The following is a 24,319-nucleotide window of genomic DNA, read 5'->3' on the forward strand; positions in this document are numbered from 1 at the left end:
TGATTTTATCTGCATTAATTCTGATTGTATTTTAATTCTGTTTTGTATCTTGATCCCTTGATTATTGGGATCACTTATTTTTAGGATATATAATTGTATCTATAGGAGAAACCTGAGTTAAGTGGTTGGATGACCTTTTATATATATATATATATATATATATATATATATATATATATATATATGGCAGAACATTAAATTTCATTTATTATTTTCTTACATCTTATATAATTGACCCATTAAATAAAATTGACCCATTAAATAATTATTTTTAAAAAGAGTCAAGATTAATATTTGTTTTATAAAATGCAGAAAGTAAATTTTAGATAAGTTTTATATATTATATTGTAATTATTAATCAAAATGTTATACAAATTGTATAACAAAAAAGTATAACAGTGGTGGTATTATAAAAATCGTATATATATATATATATATATATATATATATATATATATATTAACCACCACTACCCTTATAAACAACATTACTTAGTAGTATATGACCCATCGGAAGAAAAAAATACTTTCTTAGTAAAAAAATATATTTTATGTAATAAATATTAATGGAGGCACCTTATACAAATATTTATTTTGTAAGTTTACTTTAAAAAATTTTAGTAACTATTATTAGTTTAATGTGAAGAGAGATTACATTGAAGTGAGTCTTATAAAATAAATAGGAGATAGATAATTACTCTTTCCAAAGAATTATATAATTAACTAGTTAGTTGAGAATGGGTCATTAATGAAGTTTAATCTGTGCAAAGTTGCAGAGATTACAAAATCCTAAAATAAATAGGAGATAGATAATTATTCTTTCCATGTAATTGTACAATTAATTAGTTAATTAAACTTGGTTGAAACGTTTAACCTATGCAAAGTTGCACAACTTAGAAAAATCGTTAAACTAAAACTCTAACATGTTCATTTTGCCAAATTTAGTTAGTCTAAAGCCTAATTCTAGTATATATAACAAGGGAAAACAGGAAATATGCATATGCACATTTTTTTTTTGTCTATAAAAGGACAACTCTTGACCTTCTTTATAATATTGTTCAAATAAATTAATGGCATAATTAAGTACATAAAATTATTTTTTTTTTACATAAAACTTAAACACTAATAAGTTTTTTTTTTATCAAATAAAGACTTCATACATGTTTTGCTTTTAGTTTGTTTTAAGGAAATAATTAGTTATTTTTAATATTAGTTATTTAAAAAAATTGAAAAAATAATAACAATTTCTCCAGAAACAGATCTGCCAAAAAAAAAACTTGACTTATTATAAGTTTGATATAGTGATATTTATTAAAAACATGTTTAAAGAAAAAACTTATAAAATATTCATAACCGACACTTATAAGTTTGATAACTTTTTTTATATGTTGCCTAATTCAGTAGGTTGAATACTATTTGATCATAACCACTTCATCTACTCGAATATATATGTTACCATTATAACTATGACCTTGGTATAGACCTAACACCCCCTTCCCAAAACAAAGTCCTCAACCTCACTATAAATTTCACGATCTCACTCGTTTAGAATATACTATAAATTTAACGGTAATGCATATATGCTATGCCGAGTTTCTATCAAGAAAACACGAAATTTCACGTTAATTTTCAATTTTCAACTTTCCATATAATGAATATAGTATATAAAAAATATGATATGTGGTTGTGTTAGTTGAATAGGTAACATAAAAAATAAACATAGTGTAACTTTATTGGTAGGAGTTGAATGGTGGCACTAGAATGGAATCATAGTCGTCAAACTCATTAAACTTCAAAAGAAAGTTACTGGCCGTGATTAGCGCGCATCTTGGACGTACGTTTCCACGGAATCAATCTCGCCAATAAAATAAACTAATTAACCTAAAAGAAAAAAGAAAAAAAACAACATCCCTTTTTTCTTCCTTTTTCCCCCCAATTAATCCATCTTATTTTATTCAAGTTATTCATCATTTAATTTAATTTTACTTGTTGTTTCTAGTTGTCTTTATTCTTACGCGTTGTATTGTGTTGTGCACTACTACTACCTTGCCGTGAAATCAGCAGTAAACTGTGACATTTGTGTTTTTCTCTGTTTATTATCCAAATTCGTACGGCCCCCACTCCTCCGAGATCTTCCTTCCCTCCTTTATATATCTGCCCTCACGTGGTCCCCTTTCACTATTCACTACCCACCACTTTTAATTTTTTTCTTTCTTCTCCTCTTTTCACTTATATGTTATTTGTTTCACAAATAATGATTTAAGTGATATTAAATTTGATTTTTTAAAATAAAATCTTAAATTCGAGCTTGCGTGATTAGAAAATCATGGTTAAGAATAAAAAATCTCATAAAAAATCATCAATCAGATTTTTTTTACAAAAACTCATCATTAAAAAAACATATGAATATTTCATACCAAATAAATGTTATTGTTCATACTATGCAATGTCATATCCACCCAATTAAATCATTTGATTTCATCTTATTTCATTTTGGTTTTATTTCCATGCCACACTCTCATTGTTTCCTTTCATGCAAATATGCAATCATCCGATATATATGTGCATATCACAACATGTTAAATATAGTTTTTTGGATATGTAAATTATTGTACAAAGGGAATTGCCCGTTTTGGTTTTTTGGATTTTACTCTTTTTAAAAAGTATTATTATTTAAAAAAATTAGAGAGAGTAAACTAAACAACAATGTAAAGAATTTTTATTGTGATTTTATGAAAAAAATATAATGCACAGTTGTTAACTTAATTAGCTTAAAACTTATACATATCATGATTTTTTATTCGTGATAATGTATAAAAATTATAAATAAGTTCATAAACATGTTTACATATTTACAGATTTAATTAAAATATAAGATCGTAATTACAATGTTAGTAGCGTCTTATTACAATCATCTTTGACTACTGATTAGTTTCTCACTGCTTAACTATACTAACTTCAGGCATAATCAATTGAATTGTGATGTAAGAAAATTCAATTCCTTCCTTCTAGGACATCCAATGATATAAGAAAGCAACATTAATTACACCGCATGAAAATCAACCTTCTTATAAGAAGAAGCGTATACTACATACAATTACGTCATTGTGAGGTATTTCAGCACTTATAGTAACCTTCTTCTTTAATTTGTTTATTTAATTACTTACGTGTATGTAATTTAGTGTCTCAGAGTACCTACGGTCTATTGGGAATTAAAAAAAGAAAAATTAAAACCGAGCAAAATCTATGAAGGGAAAATAATGAAGTTTAAATGAATTAAAATTGGGACAAGACAAAGAACATTGCATTATTAAGTCACAATGATATTGTACACACGATTAAAAACCGTTTGGAGTTAGTTGGGCAGTGACTGGTGGATAAAGTGAGGAAAAAAAAAGTAAAAAGTAAAAAAAAAAAAAGAGAAAGTGGTGTGATCTGAGATTTTAGATCTTAGTATTAGCAATTAGCAATCAGCAATAGTAGACACTAGACCTGCAACGCCACGTGACAGGTACTGGAGCCACGTGCGGGAGAGAGGGTAAAAAAAAAAAAGTGAGTTTAAGGTTAAGAAGAAGAAGAAGACAGAGAGGATGGTTAATTGGTTAAAGAAATAGAAGAAGAAGAAGGACGGAGCAGAAAAAAGCAAAAGCCAAAAGCAAGTGTTAGTTAACGGCGTGAGAGGGACGGCGAAGACCCAAACAAGAAAAACGATCGGTTAATTAACGGCGTGAAAGGGTTGGGCGTTTGTGGGTTTAGTGTCTATAAAAAACCGTTATGTTGGAACCTGTTCTTCTGAGTCCACTCCACCCATTTCTCTCTCTCTCTTCTCTTTTCCTCTTCAACATTCTTCTCTCTCACAAAGCAACAACACAAACACCGAGCGAGGGGAATTCAACTTTCAGCAATGGCGGTTTCTTCTTCTGCAACAAAATGGGTCCTCTTCTTGCTTCTGGCGCTGCTCATTCGAGAAGAAGCCATGGCCATGGCTACTACCCCACAGATCTCTGACCTCAGGTCTCAACACACACACAAACTCTGTTTCAGTGTCTGAACCATTTGTTTCTTTGAGAAGCATTGTGTGGTGGTTTTTCTCAAACCAAACTAATGTGTGTTTTCTGCTTTCGCTTTGACTGAAGCTTGCAACTCATTTATATTCAATGTTTTGGTCATATTACTGGGCAATGTGGGATCTCCAAAATGAAAAGTAGTTTTTAGAGTGAAAAATAGAAACAAACTAAGCGCAATTTTTTTTTCTGGATTAGAAACCACATTGTGAATTGTTTGGTTTCTCAAAGGGAAAAATGAAAAAAAAATCTCAATTTCACATTTCAAATTGAAAACCCATTTTTCAATTCTTATTCATTCGGATCAAACATTCACTTCATTGACACATTCCATGCATATTCGTACACTGAAGCAAAGAGAAAACGAAGATATTGTTCTGACCCATTTTTTTTTTCTATTTTGGTTATAGGAATGTTGAAGTTGAAAGACACAGGTTGCCGAGCTTGACGAACTCGTCAATGGTGGAGAGGTTAGTGTCCTTTTTCCAACGTTAAAAATTCTTATCCTCTTCTTTCTCGAAACTCGTGTAAATCTGGACCGTCCGTTCCGAGTTCTATCTTTAACTCTCGGCCGTTGGATTTCGATTAACCGCAACTAACGATCACAACCGTTGAAAAATCGTTGATGCTCTCGATCTGGATCGTTTTTATTCGGTTATTTTCGTTCTTCGGATTCCTTTGCCGCTTCTTTCTGTTTTCTCTTTGTCGAGGGTTCTGCAAAAGCAAAAATCTAACTCCCCACACCATTAAAGAGTTAGTTAACCGTCAACAAACTTTTTTCCATTTCCAAAACTACCCTCCAAAGTGTGGCTTATATAATGTTAGCTGAAGGGTTATTTTGGTCATTCTAATTCAGATGATAAGATATATCATTAAATATTATATTTCGCTGTCTTGGAAAAGTTATTTAAGTTTAACGGTTTTTACGTTTTTTTTACTCTTTTACTTCTTACGGTGCAAATATGGCTACGGAACTCACTCAAATCAAATCTCACCGACGATTGCATTTGTTTAATTTTTATATTTTTCCTTTTTTTAATTGTTGTTACAATCTCCTGTCATTTTCTTTTTTTCTAAAATAAGCGTTATTTTCTCTTTTTGTATTTACTAATTATTTCAATATAGTACAAAAAGGACTGTTGCTATAGTTAATATGTCACAATTGCCGAGTCTAATAGTGTAAATATATTTTTGTATTTTTCTTCCAATATTCAGGAAAAAGGGGTAGTTTATTTATTGTTGCTATCTTTAGCATTAGTGAATTTTTGGTTATTATAATATAAATTGATTTATTATATAAAGTTTAATGTTGTCTTATGGCACCTATGACTAAAAGCCTATCTAGTGAAATAATATATGTATTGAAATAGTATAGTTTGTTATTTATTTATTCGTTATGATTGTGATTGTGTTGTAACTTTTTTTTCAGGGCAAAAGAGGCTGACAAATTAAATGAACAAGCTGCTGTGGCTAACCCAGAGGAAGTGGTTTCAATGGTTGAGATGTGGGTCCCTATTTCTCTCTCTCTCACTACATTTTCACCATAGACAATAGACAAGCCTTGTTACAATGTCCATTCATAGCTAAGCAAATGAATTAAAGCAAAAGAGAAAAAAAAAACTACATGAACATATAATTATCTATAATGTTTTTTATCTATATTTATTTATATATTCACGTGGAGTAGGAACTATTTAGTGTAATGGGGTAGGGTAGTGGAGTGGTGTGTACTGTAATTGGTGGCCCTCATAACTATCCCTTTGAGAAATGAGACTAACTCTTTCTTTAACCCCCAACTCACCCTTTTTTTTTTCCTCTGCTACATTACTTTCCTGTTTTTTTTTGCCATATTTGAATGAATTTGAATTTTTGATTCTTACCCCTTTTTTTTACCCTTTTGTGGCACGGCAAGTTAAAAACATTACCTTATGTCACTAACTAGCTACATTTTTGGTCATGGTCTCTCTCTCCTTTTCATGCTTCAGTCACATGCACTTTCTCATGATATGATATATAATATATAGTTATATACCCTTCTTTCACGCTCATGATTCTTTTGCATGTCATTATAAACCTAATCCTTTGCCTACAAGTAAATTAAATTAATGTTTCTTCATAAATGTGTTGTTGTACTTCCGGGTACAACTCTTTCTCTGCCATTAAAAACAGTTGCAGCAGCTTCTAGCGGTTTTGCTCTGCTTGATCAAATTTTTCGGTGCTTCATGTGTGGTTGAGTTTAGTTGTGTGAAAAAAATAATTTACCATGTATTTGTTGATTCCTTGTAACGGCCACAGTTGCATATTTGGGGTCAAGATCCATGTCATGACAGAAAAGCATATTTACCATATCTTCTATTCCAGGAAAAAGCCAAGAATATTTTGCCGTTACACTTGTGAAAATTCCTTTTGTCTTCACTCATCACATGGATAAATAATTAATTTTGACATTATTTGTTTCCTCCACAATGCTCAAAGAGATTTATTAAAATTTTTATCTTGGGTAAGAATCCTAGGGATTTTATTTTATTCTTGTTAGCTGAGTCTACCTATTGAGATTAGGCCTAATTATTTGCTGCTAACCTCTACAAAGGCTAGAACCTTTAAAAAGCATTTACATATTGCGCAGGAAACAGGAACACTTTCCTAGTAGCACATCTGCAAATGTGTTCAATTTGTAACACATCTTGGCATTGTATTAAACTATTAATGCTGGAAGCAAAAAAAGTTGGATATCATATGAGAACTAACTTAGAGTAGTTTCACTGAACTTGAATAACACCAAATATAGATTATGTTTGACAGTTGGCATTGATGGCATTATGAAAACAATGTTGTTTCAATTTGTAACACATCTTAGCATGGTATTAAACTATTATTAATGTTGGAAGCAATCAAATTTGGATAAGAGTAGTTTTGATTGAGCTTGTATATATAATACCAAATAAAGATTGTTGTTTTGACACTGATGGCATTGAGAAAATAATGTTGTTGATATTACTACAGGAGCATCCAGAACAGCACAGAGAGAAGGAAGCTGGGATATTTCTCTTGTGGAACAGGCAACCCAATTGATGATTGTTGGCGTTGTGACCCCAACTGGCAACGCAACCGGAAGCGTCTGGCGGATTGTGGCATTGGTTTTGGCCGGAATGCTATCGGTGGTCGTGATGGAAAATTTTATGTGGTGACTGACCCCAGGGATGATGACCCTGTGAACCCGAAACCTGGCACTCTTCGCCATGCTGTGATCCAGGACAGGCCCTTGTGGATTGTGTTCAAGAGGGACATGGTTATTCAGCTGAAGCAGGAGCTGATCATGAACAGCTTTAAGACCATTGATGCTAGAGGAGTGAATGTGCACATTGCTAATGGAGCATGCATCACAATTCAGTTTGTAACCAATGTTATCATTCATGGCTTGCACATTCATGATTGCAAACCTACTGGAAATGCTATGGTGAGAAGCTCCCCAACACATTTTGGTTGGAGGACAATGGCTGATGGAGATGCTATCTCCATATTTGGCTCAAGCCACATTTGGGTTGACCACAACTCCTTGTCACACTGTGCGGATGGCCTTGTGGATGCTGTCATGGGCTCAACAGCCATTACTATTTCCAACAACCACTTCACCCACCACAATGAGGTACTACTACTTTTCACTGTAGTGTTTCTGTTTCCTCTGTGTCTAGCTTCACTTTTCCCCTTGTTGTTGCATCATGACTTAAGCTGTTATCTTATTATTTCTTTGCAAATTCAGGTGATTCTACTAGGCCACAGTGACTCTTACACAAGAGACAAGCTGATGCAAGTGACCATCGCATACAACCATTTCGGAGAGGGACTTATCCAGAGAATGCCACGGTAATATTTATTGTCACTTTTTTGCATTGAAACCCTTTTGTTTCCCTTTTTCTCCGTGTGTGCGCCTTGAATGCAAATAAATGTTAACACAAGATAGGTTGGTCTGGACTTTGGAGTAGTAGGCTAGCTACAACCCTCTTTGGTGCATTAATTTTGTTTTTAATCTTTCTCATTCAGTTTAAGGAAATCACATATTTTTGTGGAAGAATTAGTTTTAAGGGACCAAATGGTGTAGCCATTAGTTGAAACCAACAACTGGATAGGGCTATATTGTCCCCTCCAACAATGAAGTGTTTCAAATCAGATGTGGAATATTATTATGAGTTAACCTAACAAAAGATTGGTCATGAATAATGCAGTTGTAGACATGGATATTTCCACGTGGTGAACAATGACTACACTCACTGGGAGATGTATGCTATTGGTGGAAGTGCTAACCCCACCATCAACAGCCAGGGCAACAGATACAATGCTCCTACTAACCCTTTTGCCAAGGAGGTACAATAGTACAATCAATCAACCAATCCATGTGATGCTGTAAATTTAATCACCTTTTAGTTAAGCAAGTTTCGCTAACTGACTGAAAAAAACAACTTGGTGCTATGTTAACAGGTGACTAAGAGAGTGGAAACAGCAGAAACCCAATGGAAGGGTTGGAATTGGAGGTCAGAGGGAGATTTGTTACTGAATGGGGCCTATTTCACTCCATCTGGTGCTGGAGCCTCAGCCAGCTATGCTAGAGCCTCTAGCTTAGGAGCAAAATCTTCTTCCATGGTTGATTCCATGACTTCCAATGCTGGTGCACTAGGTTGCAAAAGAGGCCGTCAGTGCTAGCATGTATTATCAACCATAGCCATGTGAATGAAAGAGGCCATCCATTATTTTTATTTTGTGTTTGATTCTCAAGTTTTTACCATATTATAGTAGAAAATCATCATCATCGTATCCATTGCTTTCTTTCCTCACACCTCGATTACCATATCCTGCATTTTTCTTGACAAGTGTACATTAAATTACACATGTCAATATGGTTTTATGTTGTTACCCCATTGCCACATTGTGTGTTTTGTTGTTGGTCAACCTTAGCTGCTCGACTTGCTCCAACTGAAACAAGCAATGCAATTGTAGGAGCAGGTGCAGAAGTGTCATCCATTGTTTTCTTCCCTTTTCAATTTTTTTCCTTTTTCGTTCTTTGGTCCTTCCCAGCTCATCTCATCTCATCAACCTTTGTCCCCCCCCCACCAATTCATATGCATATTTTTCCAAATGTCAAATCATGTCTCCTTACATATTGTTCAGTCTTTTTCAGTTTTATAGGATTTGAATTGAATGAGCCCAAATATATATATATATATATATATATATATATAAATATATATATGAATTTTCTTTTAGCCCCATTTTGTTATTTTTTTACTATTTGTTTTGTTGAGTTAATTATACAAGCAAAAGCATGATTGTCAAAGTTGAGTTATATGGAAACACTTTATCAATGACGATTATGGAATTGTAATAGTTGTGGTTTTGCTTTTTAACTTTCTCACCTTTTTAGCCTTTTTTTTCTTTTTGCCCTTGTCAATGCAAGTAATCTTTGATTTTTTTATGCAATTATGGTTGTAAATCATTAAACATATCTGCTTGTGTTTGTTTCTCTACCAACATTTGTGATTCGTTCATGTGCACCACATGATCCTCCCTCCCTCATTATCTTTCTAATTAACATGATGACCCCTTTTACCTACATTGTCCCCCAACAAAAAGATGCAATGCTAACCACCGATTACTTAAGAGATTTCCTTGGATTTCACATTATCATGGGTGAAGTTATGAACAAGACATGCCATGATTTCAAGTATCCTTCTACAATTAGTTTTGTTTCCTTATTTTTCGACTACGCAATACATAGCAGATCGAGCGTGTATCTAAAGGCATGCTTGTGTAACAAGTAAAGTCTTTAAAGGCCTCCAGGGAAGTAGTATTAATTGGGAAGCTACCCTCCACAAAAGAAAATTGATCGATGTCCTGCTAGAATTTTTCACCTTGCACAATTAACTATCCTCATACATTTCAATCCTTATGAGAGAAATTTAACCGTTTTCACAAATACATATCAATAATTGGAGATAATCATATTCATTTATCCTTAATCACTTATAACTTATAAGACAAAGTTCACCATATTTATACGTGTAAAATGATCAATAGTTAAAATATGTCTCGCAAGTGATCAATAAGATCACAAGATTATTGAAATATCTAATGATAATTAACTACAGCTCAAAAGTGAATAATTGTGTCAGGTGGCAGGAAGGTAATCACTACCCTCCACAAAAAGTCAATGTGCCAACAAGGTATATGACTCATATGATGTATCATGGGTAAACCAGTAAATACTCTATGACTTATTAACATGAACTTTCACTAGAATGTAAGAGGTGATTAATTTCTGAATGCTCCCAACATGGTAATTGAAATGAGCTAATCAAATTGGCTAGTTCAAATGCCTTTGTTCTGTCCCGTCACAACTCACAACTAGTTGGAGGAACCTAGTGTGACACCCTCTACCCCTCACATATATATTAATAAAGAAATAAAAATTCAAATATTAATTAAAAGTATTTTTAAAACATTTTTAAATACAAGCCTTTCAAAGGGGTAAAAGACTCACATTCACTTTCTTCTACATCATATTCAAACTTGTCCAAATTTATAATAAAGTCATCTCGGCTCAAACAAGGTCGTATAAGCTTCATATAATTAATATAAAACATATATCCTAATGTCACATCCTATCAGAGCGTTGTGTTCCCGTGTCCTCTAGCATGAGGTTCTTCATAGTCATCCACCTATTCATCTACTCCCTCGAACACAAAGTTCAAGATCATCACAGGATCTAAACACAAACAACAAACTAGGAGTGAGTTATCACATTCCTAACTACTAGAGAGAAATAAGACAACATATAGTAGTCAAATACAATTTACTTAGCATATTTCACATTATTTCATCACTTTGTCATTCAAAATTTACTTTTCAATCATCAATCACAATACACAAGAATCACACACTTCGATCAAGACATAATAACACATCAATTTCATAATAAACAATTAGCAAGCGTATGCAACAGTTATGCTAAGACTCAAGCCTATATGCAATGTGGTACCATGTTAGTGAAAAACCTCGTCGGGCGCCTAGGAGTACATGACAAGACAAACCACACACTAGCAAGTCAAGTCACTCTCACTAGGTAATATCATAGGGAGACCAGTCAGGGTCACAATGTTTTGCGAGAATGCTCCAACCATATGGGATCAACATAGGCTTAAAGGAGCACTCAAACCATGTGACCCCCAAGGCCTACACTCCGAAGAGTTCGTCAGGGCCTCTCCCTCCTGATTCAGGTCCAACCCAGAAAACATTTTAGCACACAGACTCTATCTATGAACTGTACAAAACACACGACTCCTCAATTATTCTCAAAATAATTTTAACTCGTCACCCTTTAAGGATCTTATCATTAACTCTTCGCCCTTAAAGGGACTTAACATTAACTCGTCGCCCAAAAAGGGACATAGCATCAACTCGTCGCCCTAAAAGGGACTTAACATCAACTCGTTGCCCTAAAAGGGACTTAACATTAACTCATCGCCCTTAAAGGGACTTATGATCGTGTGATTGTACAATTCATAGTTCACAACTCAATGCACACAACACCTCAATGCACATATATATCTCAATCATATACATACTCAATTTATCACATACACTTAATCCCAATCACAATGATATAATCTCAATTTAACACGTTATCACACCTCATGAATCATATACACTTTACCTATGAATTATGCAATACACACATTTACTCAATTGTTTTCAAAGTCATTTTAACCCGTTGGGTTCCCATAGTGGATCTCATCACAATACCTGTCACCCTTAAAGGGTCTTATAATTGTGTGATTGCACAATTCATAGCTCACAACTCAATACACACATCAATATACATTTATTTCACCATTTATCGCAGGTTCAATTTATCACATACTCGTAATTTGAATCACCATTTCGTAATATCAATATAATAATTTATACAAAAGGTTTGTCACAACATGGACAATAAAACCCTTCAAATAATTTCACACAATTATATCAAAATCATGGGTCAAAAAGCAAAAACATCAAGAACACTCAAGTTTATTAATTAATTGTCATCAAAACATCAATTGGTATGTAGAACACAACCATATTGTATTTATAATCATAAAGGAAAAATTATAATTCAATAAACATCCCAAAATAAATCCAAATTTAGTTCTCCAAGGATCCCTACACATGTTCATTCTAACCCCAATTGCGATAAACTCATCCCTTACCTCTAAGCGGACTCACAGCAGCGGACTCACGTGTCTTCTGACAGTGATAGCGCCATCTCTAGCGGTTCCTTGAGATTTCTCCAGTTATTCCTCCGACTGTTCCAATAGAATTCTCAAACGTCAGAGAAGAGATTGAAGCCTCCACTTGTACTGTCTTCATGCGATTCCTTTTTCTCCCTCCAAGAATATTATCTCGCAAATCCCAACGGTGAAAGTGTGCACAATTGAATTTCGAACAACATATCCAAATTTGACTACAATCCAACGGTTAACGAATCCGGGATCGTAGTTTTACCGAGACAGTTTTGAGTTTCTGCTAGAAAATAAAAGGCTACAATGCGAAGGGTTTTCCTCTAAGCTCAAACATGATTTTGAAATTCCCAACGGTGAGAATGTCCGGATTTGGGTTGCGAACGTGACACTAAAATTTCACGACGATCTAACGGTGAATGAATCTGAGATCATCATTTTTCTGATACAGGTTTTGTAGGCTGCGGGAAAAAGAAAGAGTTTTGGGGAAGAGGAGAGGAAAAACGAAAATGAAGGAAAGACATCGTCAGTCTAAAAACTGACCTAACATCACTATTTATACCTAGGATATACACAACTTATTATTACTCTATTTATTTATTTTTAATATTTTATAAAAATAAACTCTATTTTATTCCCTATCAAATGAATAAATCAAATGTCTTTTTTTTTTCTTCAAATCATTATTTTTCATTATTTATTTATAGAAAGCTGATATTTTTCTAAAACTTTATTTATTTAACAATAAAAATTCTTTTTAAATTGACTTAAAAAAATGAAATGTTACACCTAGTAAATGCCTACGAAGAGAGCAATTGACAGTGCTAAACAGAGTGAGTCACTGATGAGTGCTCAATGCACATGGTTAGATTTGTAATAAAGACTATACCTCACTTGCATGTGAGATAGGGCCCCATATGGCATGTGGGTAGTTCTTGGCCAAAATTGGGTTCCAGTTCATATGGGGTTTTGTTAGGAAACTTGTCCCTTCACTCATATGGGGTTTTGTTAGGAAACTTGTCCATTCACTTTCCAACGCTGCACTTTTTTCCTTGGAAGTTCGCCACGTATATCACTAATTCATACCATTGCACTTGACTTACAATTGCATAACTCAAGTAGTCTAGTTACACCATATGGCTTTTAATTAGATGATTCAAATTAAGTTTTGCTAATTTTTTTTATCTGAATGAATCAAAGACAGATACAGGATTTTATAACAATTCACACACTTTCATAATCAATTGAGTTAGACATTTTTAATATATTTTGTTAGTTTAACAAAGTTAAAATGGTGTGTTAATAGTGAATGAAATTTTATTTCTATTAAACAGCACCACTGTATTATTTGTATCTAATGACAACTAGGAAACATTTGTATTAACATTAGTGTTGGTACCTTGAATATTAATCCTTTTGTTGAAGATGTGACTTCGAAGTAGTTGCTTGAATTAAATATTTAGGCCCTTTCTTTTTCTTGATGGTTCCAAGATTGGTACAAATTAATGTCTAGCCCCGAAGTGGTGCCATGATATTGGCATTTGTGTTGAAGGAGCAACCTCTCATTCGGGTAACAAAGGAAAGAGTAGGATGTCTCGATATTGTGTGTTTTTAGAGTTTAACACACACAAAAATATATTTCACATTTTTTTTCTATGATAACGCGTGTAACAGTAAAGTAACTCAGAAGATTGATTTTGACGTTCCAATTCCAAAAAAGGTATAAAAATATGGGGTGGAAACACACAGGAAAAGTTGTCTGTTGAAAATTGTAATGGTACGTAGAGAAAAAAGTTTAAATCATAATACTCTTTTGGCCAAATTTGGGACCGTGTTGCAATGTAATGTCCCAACCCAATGGTAATTATGAGGCCAAGGTTAATTAGAAAAAAAGAATAATAAGATATCAAAAAGAAAAAAAAGAATAATCACTGGGTTAATCGAAATTTGATGCACCGACAATGGTTAATGGGTAGTCCTAGTCCTATTGGTCCCATCAGAGAAAAAGCTTTAATCAACACTGCCCAAAGAAGAAACTTCAAAGTTCAATTCAAAGGTCAATCAAGCCATTCACAGACCCACGTAAGACATTTGCAGAGAACCCTTTCATATTACGTGAAGCTATCCCTCTATTTTTGTTTGTTTGATAAAAACTTAGACGTAGAAGCTTAAATGTTTTTGGTTTTATCATCTATTTAGAATTAGAATTTTATTTTAATAATTTTTATAATAACAGTTTGTATTAAAAGTTAACATATATAAATTATCAAACAAAATGTGATTCTGATTGAAGCATAACACGAGAAATATCCATGAAACTGTATTTAATTTTTGTTCTTTGAGTAAAGTTATATTTTCTTACTATCTTATTAGAAAATTTATTAAATGAAAAAATATATTTAATATCTTGAAAATATAAAATATACTTAATATTGAATATATAAAAAAAGTAGGAGGATTTAGTTGTTTTTTTAGAAATCCTTTACTATTTTAATTATGTTAGACAATTTTGAGTGAAAGTGAGGGGCTCAAGAAAATTTTAGACACATTCGAAACTATATCATAATTATCCCATAAGAGCCAACAGCGACCCCACCCTGTAAGATTTTAATTTGGATTTCAAGAAACAGCATTTTCTTTACAAATGATAACTAATGATTATTGTTATTATTCAGAGGTGAATTTGGATCTGACGATGTGAAACATTCGATTTATTAGGGTTGATGTCTCAAAAGAATAATTGTTTCTTCTTCTTTTTTCTGAATAAAGAATAATTGCTAGCAACTCTATTAATTTGGTTATCAACCAATGATTCCATTGAAGAAAGTTTCAGATCGCGTGAGGAGCAAATGGGCTTTAAAATCCAGTTTGAAACTATATATTTTGATGTGTTCTTCTTGTCTTAAATATAAGAAAAAATATGATAAAATAACTAAAATAATTAGTTAAAATATAATATTTTTTAATTTATTTATTTTTATTGAAACTTGATATATAAAAACAAAAAAAAATATCAAAACTAACACATCAATGAAGAATATTTTAGAGTTAATAAGGTTAAATAAAATAAAAAAATTAGTTAAAAAAATTATATTTAAAATCAATAAAAATTATTTTTGTCTTATATTTGAGATTGAAATAAATATAATTATATTAATACATCTTGTTAAAAATCCTAATTGTATGCACGTAATACCATATCAAAATCACATAATAAATTAACCAAATTGAAATAATCAATATATTTCATAACTAAATAGTTAGACGTTCAGACCTACATTATTTCATATCTAAAGTGCATCCTATTTTAAATTTATTCTGATTCGATATGGAATCAAATTAAACAGAACTATGCCCACCCTACATATTGCTAGAGGAGCTTTAAATGTTAACATAGGGAATATGACCACGCCAAAGCTGGTAAGGATACCCACAACACAAGCAGTTGTCACTTGTGTGCAATGTTGCATAGATTTGGGTATGAATTCATTACAATATGCACATTTACTAAATATTTTCATTTTTTAATTTATACGTTAAAAATAATTTTAAAAAATTGTTAAGAGTATCATATCATTCTAGTGCTAGCTTACATGTAATTAGAAAGGAATTCTCAACTCTTTTTTTCTTTTGGTAGAAAATACAAATGTTTTAAACAATTTTATTTAAATTGGATAAAACTATTATGAGTAAACATTTTCTTTTAAGTATGTAATATATTTATATATTTAGAACTTAAACTTAGAATGATTACTTAAGTTAGATTAGTTTTGAATTAATTAATCTATATATTTGGTGGTAGGAGTTCAGTTTTGAACTTATATTGTCGTGAGCAAAATAAAATCATTCTCAATTCCATTAAAACTTCAAGGAAAATATTTGTTGGGCACCTCTTAGTTATATACAACTTGAGAGATATAAGAAAAAAATAGAGATAAATAATTGATTTGATAAGTGATGTAATGTAATAGGAAAAAAGAGATGGAGTGAAATTAAAGGTGTTAATAGAGAATTTAGAGTTTGTGGATGTAAAAATATAATCACCTAAATTTTAAACATTGTTTTTATTTGTTGATCCCTTACATATGGTTCAATTGATAATCATACTTGCCTTACAACATAGTTATCTCTAAAATTGTAATTCAGAACCAACAAGATCTAACTACCACTATTTCAGAAAGAAACAATAACATTATCAATTTGTCATGAATCTTATGAAATTCGACCAAAATGCAATTTACTCTTCAAAATAACAATACCGACAAAGCGTGTCTTTCCCTACCGTTGTAAGGTTGCTAGTAAATTATAGTATCTCTTCATCTCACATTCCTGGTCCCACCATCCGCTGCAACCTGCATCAATTTTCATTTTTCAACATATACTAACCCAAAACACAAACGTATGAGTCATTTTCTAGTTAATTATCCAGGTTTTATATGGAAGGGTTTTTTCTCCATTGTAAAACGAGACACCCATTTTGGAAAATGCATTGTTTTTTTAAAATAAAATATAGAATTTATTTGTTGGTGGGTGACTGTAATTACTTTTCTTTATCATGTTATTGGTAACAAGTGTCTATTAATTTTACCATGATTAATCAATCTCTATCAGGAAACTTAATCAGATTTAGTGAATTCTCATCTTCTATTTAGTTATATTTTTTTATTAATAAAAATTGAAAAAAAATCTTATTTAAAAAAATCAAATCTAATATCACTTAAATTAACGATTTATTGATTTTCATTCTTTAATCAGAAGGTAAATAATCTATAATATAGAATGCATATGGCAACTGAATTATAGACATAAATTTTGCTCCATCAATGTGTTATAGTATTAAACATTAATCGAGGTGGCCCAAAATGTCAAGTCAATACGCTAGTATGGATTATTTTTCCGATATACTACTATTTTGGTCATAGTTGAGTGCAATAAATAGAGATGGTGGGACTTGGGGAGACTTTTGATACTTTTCAGCTGAAATTTCAATAGACTATATAACTAACTAACAGTACTTAGGATGAAACAGAAGATACCTATGAGAAGAACCATGATATATTTGTAAATGTAGGGATAGTAAGGATAGTTACCAATTGGTAGTTGCCTTATTTTGGGGCTTTTTAACCAATCAGGGTAAAAAAATTTCAATTTACGAATTGAGGGTATATTTTAAAAAAGTTACTCAAAAAGGATAAATCATAACAACTGTCACGACTTCTAACTCAGAAGTCATAACACTTGTTACGATTTATTATTTTTTTTAATTTTTTTATTTTACAATTTCAGTGTAAATCTATTTTTTTACAACTTCAAAGTCATATTTTTTTTAAAAAAAATAACAAAAGTCTTAATATTTTACATGATTTTAAATAATTTTTTTAAGGTTTATGACTTTGAAGTCGTAAATCTATTTTTTTATTATAAAAAAACTATTGTTTTGCTATTTGCAGTCATGTTTATGTTTTGTTCACCTATTTTCTTTTCTTAAATTTGATTTTTTAATTTAATAGTATTTACGGTTTTATTTTTATTTTAAATAAAAAAGTTAAAAAATATATTTAAATATATAATAAATAATATTAAGTTGATTTTATTAGTATATTTTTTGTGATTTTATTTGATATTTTATTATTTTATTTTAATATTTTATTATTTAAAACATGTTATATATATATATATATATATATATATTTAATATAGTATACTTTAAATGTTTTTTTATTTAAAAGTTTAAATAATCTATCAATAAAAATACATTAAAAAATTGAAAGACTTTAAATTAAAAATTGATTATATTTAAATAAAAATTACATATTTGTTAAACTAATAATGAGACGATGTCCCACAACGAGTTCTTCTTGATACGCGTTTGGGTCTCTCATCTTGTTGGACTGGATTTGTTTGTGTTTGTTGTCGTCTTGATCTACAGTCTCTACCTCCTCTTGTTCTAGGATGCTCACGTGTAATTGTCCGTTGTTGTTGAGGAACATGATGACCACCGTTGTCATCATCATCATCACCATCACCATCATCATCGTTGTTATTGTTGTTATCCTCCTTCTCGTCCTCATCTTCGTGACTGATGTCACGTATTTGAGTAGGTAATGATGGACGATAACAAGAACTAGATGGTGCAAGATTATATGTAGATGGTGGAGTGTTGAAAGTGATGGCAAACATTTGTGAGTTGCCATAAAAAAACATTTGAGGTAGAAGGAACTTGAAATGAGTATTGAGGTATATATGATGAGAACCCCAGTAGTTGAAAGCGTTGTTGACATCCTTGAGACACATGACCAGAAAAACTTGATTGATATTGTACTTGTGATGGATGATGTTGAAACATAAATCCAGGAACATGCACTGGAGGTACATCTAGGAACATGCATTGAAGATACATTAGGTTTCGTATATTGTGCTTGTGATTGATGTTGTTGATAGATTATTTAAACTTTAAATAAAAAACATTTAAAGTAAACTATATTAAAAATATATATAACATGTTTTAAATAATAAAACATTAAAATAAAATAATAACATATCAAATAAAATCACAAAAAAATACTAATAAAGTAAACTTAATATTATTTATTATATATTTAAATATATTTTTTTAACTTTTTTATTTAAAATAAAAATAAAACCGTAAATACTATTAAATTAAAAAAAAATAGATTTACGAAAAGAAAATAGGTGAACAAAACAAAAACGTGGTTGCAAATAGCAAAACAACAGTTTTTTTTTTATAAAAATAATAGGTTTACGACTTCCTTTAAAACAAATTTTAAAAAACTAAAATACGCTTTACGACTTTAAAGTCGTGTAAAATATTACGACTTTCGTTATTCTTTTTTAAAAAAATATGACTTTAAAGTCGTAAAAAAAATTAGATTTATACTGAAGTCTTAAATATTTTTACGACTTCAGTTAAAAAAATTAAAAAAATAATAAATCATACCAGATGTTACGATTTCTAGTCTTTTGGGTAATTTTTTATTGGTAAATTGAATTTTTTTTTGCCCCTAATTAGTAAAAAAGCCTCATTTTGGTGTGAAAGGCACGGAGCACTTGAATGCTTGCACGACAGGCATTGAAGGATTTAGAGTTGCCAAAATGGTCTACTTCATCCTATTTAGTTTTGACTTACATGGGCTGGGATTAAAAAAAGACCCATATCAAGAAGAGCACTGCTAGGTGCACCCAGCAATTATTGGGAAAAGTCCTTTAAGCCCCTGAGTATTTTTTTTTTAAAAAACAACCCTCTCGCCTCTCTCTCTCCTGCGCCGCGATTTAGCTTCTTCTTTCTCGGAGTTCTGCTTCTTCTTCCTCGGAGTCTTCTGCTTCTTCAGTCTTCTTCTTCTGCGTCGCGATTCCATCTTCTTCATTCTTCTTCTTCTTCTTCGCCTCCCAAGTGAACCTCCCCAGTCGCCATTGTTGCCATGATTAGGAGGAAGGTGTGGGTTTGCTTCTTCTTTGCGTTTTTACTTCTTCTTTGCGTTTCTGCTTCTTCTTCGAGGTAAGTTTCTTCTTCGCGTTTTGTTTTTTCCACCATTGTTGCCGGCGATGGCGAAAACCGCTATCGGGAAGTTGCTGGGCTGTTTACGGATCACTTGATCCGTAAAAGTCACAGTTTCATTTTAATTGAAAAAATGCCAAATATTTGATACATTGTGAGCTTTTTTTGAAATTAGGGTATTTTAATTTAGACTGTACAATCATTGCCTGCAAATCAATGTTCCCCCTTTAATTAGGTTTGCTTGCCTTATTTTGTTTTTGGTTGTTTCAATATTGTTGAACTTGAACATTGTAATTTGCATCTAAAATATATCTTCATGACTAATTACTGACTCTTGGACACATTAGAAAAAAATCTTGTCCCGGTTAGCACCTAATATCCCTTTTTCGTAGACATACATATTAGTTAGGCTTGTTATATAAAGTATATGATGGATAAAATAAAACACACATCAGTGGTTACATTTATGGGTCTATTTAGATAAACTTTTCTATATATATAGATATATCCTCTTTTAGGGCATTATCCAAATAGTATATATTGATTAGCATTAATTATGATTATATTGACATGTAAATAGTCAATGCTACATTCAAACATGTTCTCCTCCAGTAACCACTAATTCAAGAAAATGACTTAAGACTTCACTCATCCACTGAAGCTTATGAGGGTACAACCAAAGAGTTGAGTTCAGGGCCTAGTGGAACAAAATGTCTGTCACCATTACACACCACAGTACATTAGGAATGGTGAATCATCAACACAAGTACACAACACAAACCACACCAACTAAACTACATAATCATATACTGAGATGTTGACACCTAGTGCTTGTATGAATTATGATTATAGATAAATAGTATTGATTGATTAGCATGAATTACTTCATTTAAAAAATTCCAAGAGATACCTAGTGCTTGTATGAAATTATCCAAATATTCCAAACCATATATTGCTAGTAAAACTAGTCTCATTATTACAAAGATAAAAATCACAACTAGAGTAAGCACGGGCACAAAGATGCCACCCCCACCAACACCTTCCAGAGTCCTAAATGCTGATCCTAGGAATCCAATTATGCTACCCCCACCAACACCTAATGAAACTGGGGGAGATTCTCAATTTCTACGACTTTCTTTACTTTTATTATGGATCCTTAAGATAACAATCAAATCTCAGCCCTTGAGAGTATTATTCTTTGAGTGCCTGATAATTCTTTAACCCTTATTCTTTTGCTTGCAGACCATCAATCCCCCACATATCCCATATGCCTCTTCAGTTTGACTAATTATTTTTAATGAAATTTCCCTAAATTTTACCCTTAATTCTCGCAACAAAGCCCTAACTTTGATCCATTGAATGAGAGGAACACAACAAAAACCATGCATGGAGTTAGGGTATACTATACTGATGTTAACAGGAATGATCTGTTTCTCCGATTCCTGAATCAAGGTCAATACCACTAAGCATTTGAGATGCTTTTGACCATTATTTCTCAGATTCATAAAGCTCAACAAGTTTCTCTCTAATAACTAAAACATATGATAAAACAACAAGTGGCCATTAGAGTAATTGAATTGAGTCAACCAAATGCTTGAACAAGCATTGGGTGATGGTGCTTTGCTGTCCCAAATTAGTGTCACTTATAAGCAATGCATATATCTTAATTTCAAAGTTCGAATATCCTTTTTCCTACCAAGTAGTGCCTGAAAAAACATAATGCCTATATGCGTTAGATGCATGAAATTTGAGAAAATGAAATAAGTGATGGATTTTGCGGTACTCATTTGCAGATCATGGTTAGGACCAAATGATTAGGTCGTGCCTTAGGTCAGGTTACTGGCAGAGGTATCAACAGAGGAGATTGTGATGATTCCGATGATGCTCCGCAGCGTCGACGGCCTACTGCATCCGCACGGAGGCAGCGAGTCGCTGTGACTGTGGCACACGATGAGCCAGTGGTCCCTGCGCCAGATGTTCAGGATGACCCGATGGAGTCACCAGCTGCTATAGATGACATTGTGGCAGACATTCCTGTGGACACAGGCGTAGAGGCTGCTGAGGATGAGCATGAGGGATTTCCGGGTGGTCCGAGCGACCCATTTGTGTTGACCCAGTATGTGGATCACGTTGCTTGCAGCGTATGGACGGAAGAGGTATTTATAATATTTATTTTTAGTTACTTGTAAATTATACTTTATGATTGAAATTAGTTTTTCTTTAAATGATGATTTTAACGAATTTTGCGTTCCTTTATACTTCAATTCAGGAGCGTCCTGAGTTGAAGTTATCCTCTCATGGGAGGAAGGTCCACAGTTTAGGCAGGCCTGTCCCTGCCATTGAGGGACTTGTTGTTGGTACAAGACTAAGTCCTCTGATCGCGTGTTCGGTAGACATCGGCGATCGAGGACTTTTGTCCGCGTTTATGGAGCGGTGGCACCGGGAGACGTTTAGTTTCCATCTCCCGGTGGGAGAGCTCACCATCACGCTGGACGACGTCTCCTCGCTTCTCCATCTTCTCGTGGTTGGCGACTTACACGCCTTTGAGCCCTTGCACGTGGACGATGCAGTTCAGATGCTGGTGGACTTATTGATGGTCTCTGCAGAATCTGCCAGGGCTGAGACAGCCCAGTGTCGTGGACCGTACGTATGCCTGCAATGAGTACGTGATATATATGAGAGCCGATGCCAGGCAGGTCATTGGACAGCTGCGGCTCGCGCATATCTTCTTCATCTTTTGGGTTGCACTCTGTTTACTAACAAGAGTGCAACCAATGTCCATGTTGTCTACTTGGAGGCCCTTCGTGACCTCAGTATGACGGAGAGGTACGCCTGGGGAGTGGCTGCTTTGGTGCATATGTACGACAAGCTGAACGATGCATCTATGAGCCACAACCGACAGCTTGGTGGTTACATCACACTGCTGCAGGTAACAAATATGTTTTTCATTCGTTCAGCCTCAACAATGTTCAACTTTAAATTTTGTTACACTTTCATTATTAATGTTTATAATTTTGATGTTACATTTGTAGTGTTGGATTTACTAGCACTTTTCGTCAGTCGCAGACTCCACTACTGATCAGGAGTATGACGAGGATTCTCCGCGTGCGTGTAGGTGGATTGCGATGAATAAGACCGTGAAGAGCATTCGTACACCGACGTACAGGGAGCGCCTGGACCGACTCCGGATTCCGGATGTCTGTTGGTATGGGGAGCACCGATCGGTCCGGGACTTCCACATCAGATCATGCTATTCCGATCTCTTGCGCTGGAGGCCTATTGCTGTTTATTACCGACCAGAGAGGGTCGTGCGGCAATTTGGATACACGCAGACCATTCCTGCTCCTCCTGTTGATTCATGGGTGTCGTATGATGATATACACGATAGGTGGATGCACTACTCGGATCATATCGTTCCAGCAGGTGAGGTGTGCGTTGTGCCAGGTCAGTGTTCCAGTGACTACATGGATTGGTTCTTCCGCATCTCGCATCCTTTCATGACACCAGGCCACGCATTAGATCCTCTGCCTCATGGTCACGCCCTGCAGCCCCGAGTCGTCCCTCAGGCCCCACAGACGAATATCCCTCACGTGCCGAAGCTAGGAGCATCGTTGACATCTTTGGAGGAGCCTAGACATGCAGTGATAAGTAGTACTAATAATTTACGTCATTTATCTCAATATTTGCATAATAATTTGTGTAATCAGTTTGTTTTGTATGTAACAGGAAGTTTGTGATGACATTGCTGAGAGGTTGAAGCGCTATCTGAGTCAAAGGGTGGTCACTCCAAGCTCATCGACACATGAGGTGATCGAAGAATGCCTCAGGTTGGCCAGGAGTGTGACACAGGACCATCTAGTATATGTTAGGTCTAGACGCAGGCGACGCACGAATCAGACGTAGTTTATGTACATATTTTATATTGATATTCCATGTATATACAAATATTGTACATGAACCCATTTCTTGAGTATTGTTGGTTTTATTTATTTTCATTAGTAATGTTAGTTTTATATATTTTCATTGATTATGTATTCCATTTGTGTCTATATACACGTGTGTTATTATAAGTGGTCTAGTTAACTTAGTTATAGTATATGTAAATTATTATAAGTGATCTAGTTAACTTAGTTTACCAACTAATAAAAAATAATTTTAAATATAACTTTAAATATAATTGAAATAAAGAAGTTGAAAAGGGTGTAGAAAAAAATAAATTAAACAAAAAATGGACATCATGAGTAGAGGTCATACAAAAAAATAAATTAATATTTTCGTAGAAAAAAAATTAAACAAAAAATGGATATCATTCGTTATCTAAGATCCTTATTTTATATAACGTACTAATATTTTTAAATTTTCTTATAATTACTATTTTCCCTTTTATACTAATGATCATGTAAAAAAATGTATTATAAAGTAGTTAGTATTTTAATTTTTAATATAATACTAATTATTTTTTTATATTCT

General features: G+C 33.0%; 2 protein-coding genes across 2 annotated transcripts; both read left to right on the top strand.

Annotated features, from left to right (window-relative positions):
• The first annotated feature begins 3,801 nt into the window (after positions 1–3,801).
• LOC114372058 (probable pectate lyase 8) lies at positions 3,802–9,214 on the top strand. Its single transcript, XM_028329448.1, has 7 exons — positions 3,802–4,013; positions 4,474–4,533; positions 5,493–5,567; positions 7,067–7,709; positions 7,824–7,927; positions 8,287–8,425; positions 8,540–9,214. The coding sequence occupies exons 1-7, from the start codon at positions 3,904–3,906 to the stop codon at positions 8,759–8,761; spliced, it is 1,353 nt and encodes a 450-aa protein (XP_028185249.1). The 5' UTR covers positions 3,802–3,903; the 3' UTR covers positions 8,762–9,214.
• Positions 9,215–19,896: 10,682 nt separating this feature from the next.
• On the top strand, positions 19,897–23,752 carry LOC114371670 (protein MAIN-LIKE 1-like). The gene is made up of 6 exons (XM_028329035.1): positions 19,897–19,930; positions 21,668–22,005; positions 22,119–22,496; positions 22,614–22,778; positions 22,897–23,490; positions 23,576–23,752. The coding sequence occupies exons 1-6, from the start codon at positions 19,897–19,899 to the stop codon at positions 23,750–23,752; spliced, it is 1,686 nt and encodes a 561-aa protein (XP_028184836.1).
• The last annotated feature ends 567 nt before the right edge of the window (positions 23,753–24,319 follow it).

This window comes from Glycine soja, chromosome 10 (assembly GCF_004193775.1).
Source record: "Glycine soja cultivar W05 chromosome 10, ASM419377v2, whole genome shotgun sequence".
Lineage (NCBI taxonomy): Eukaryota > Viridiplantae > Streptophyta > Magnoliopsida > Fabales > Fabaceae > Glycine > Glycine soja.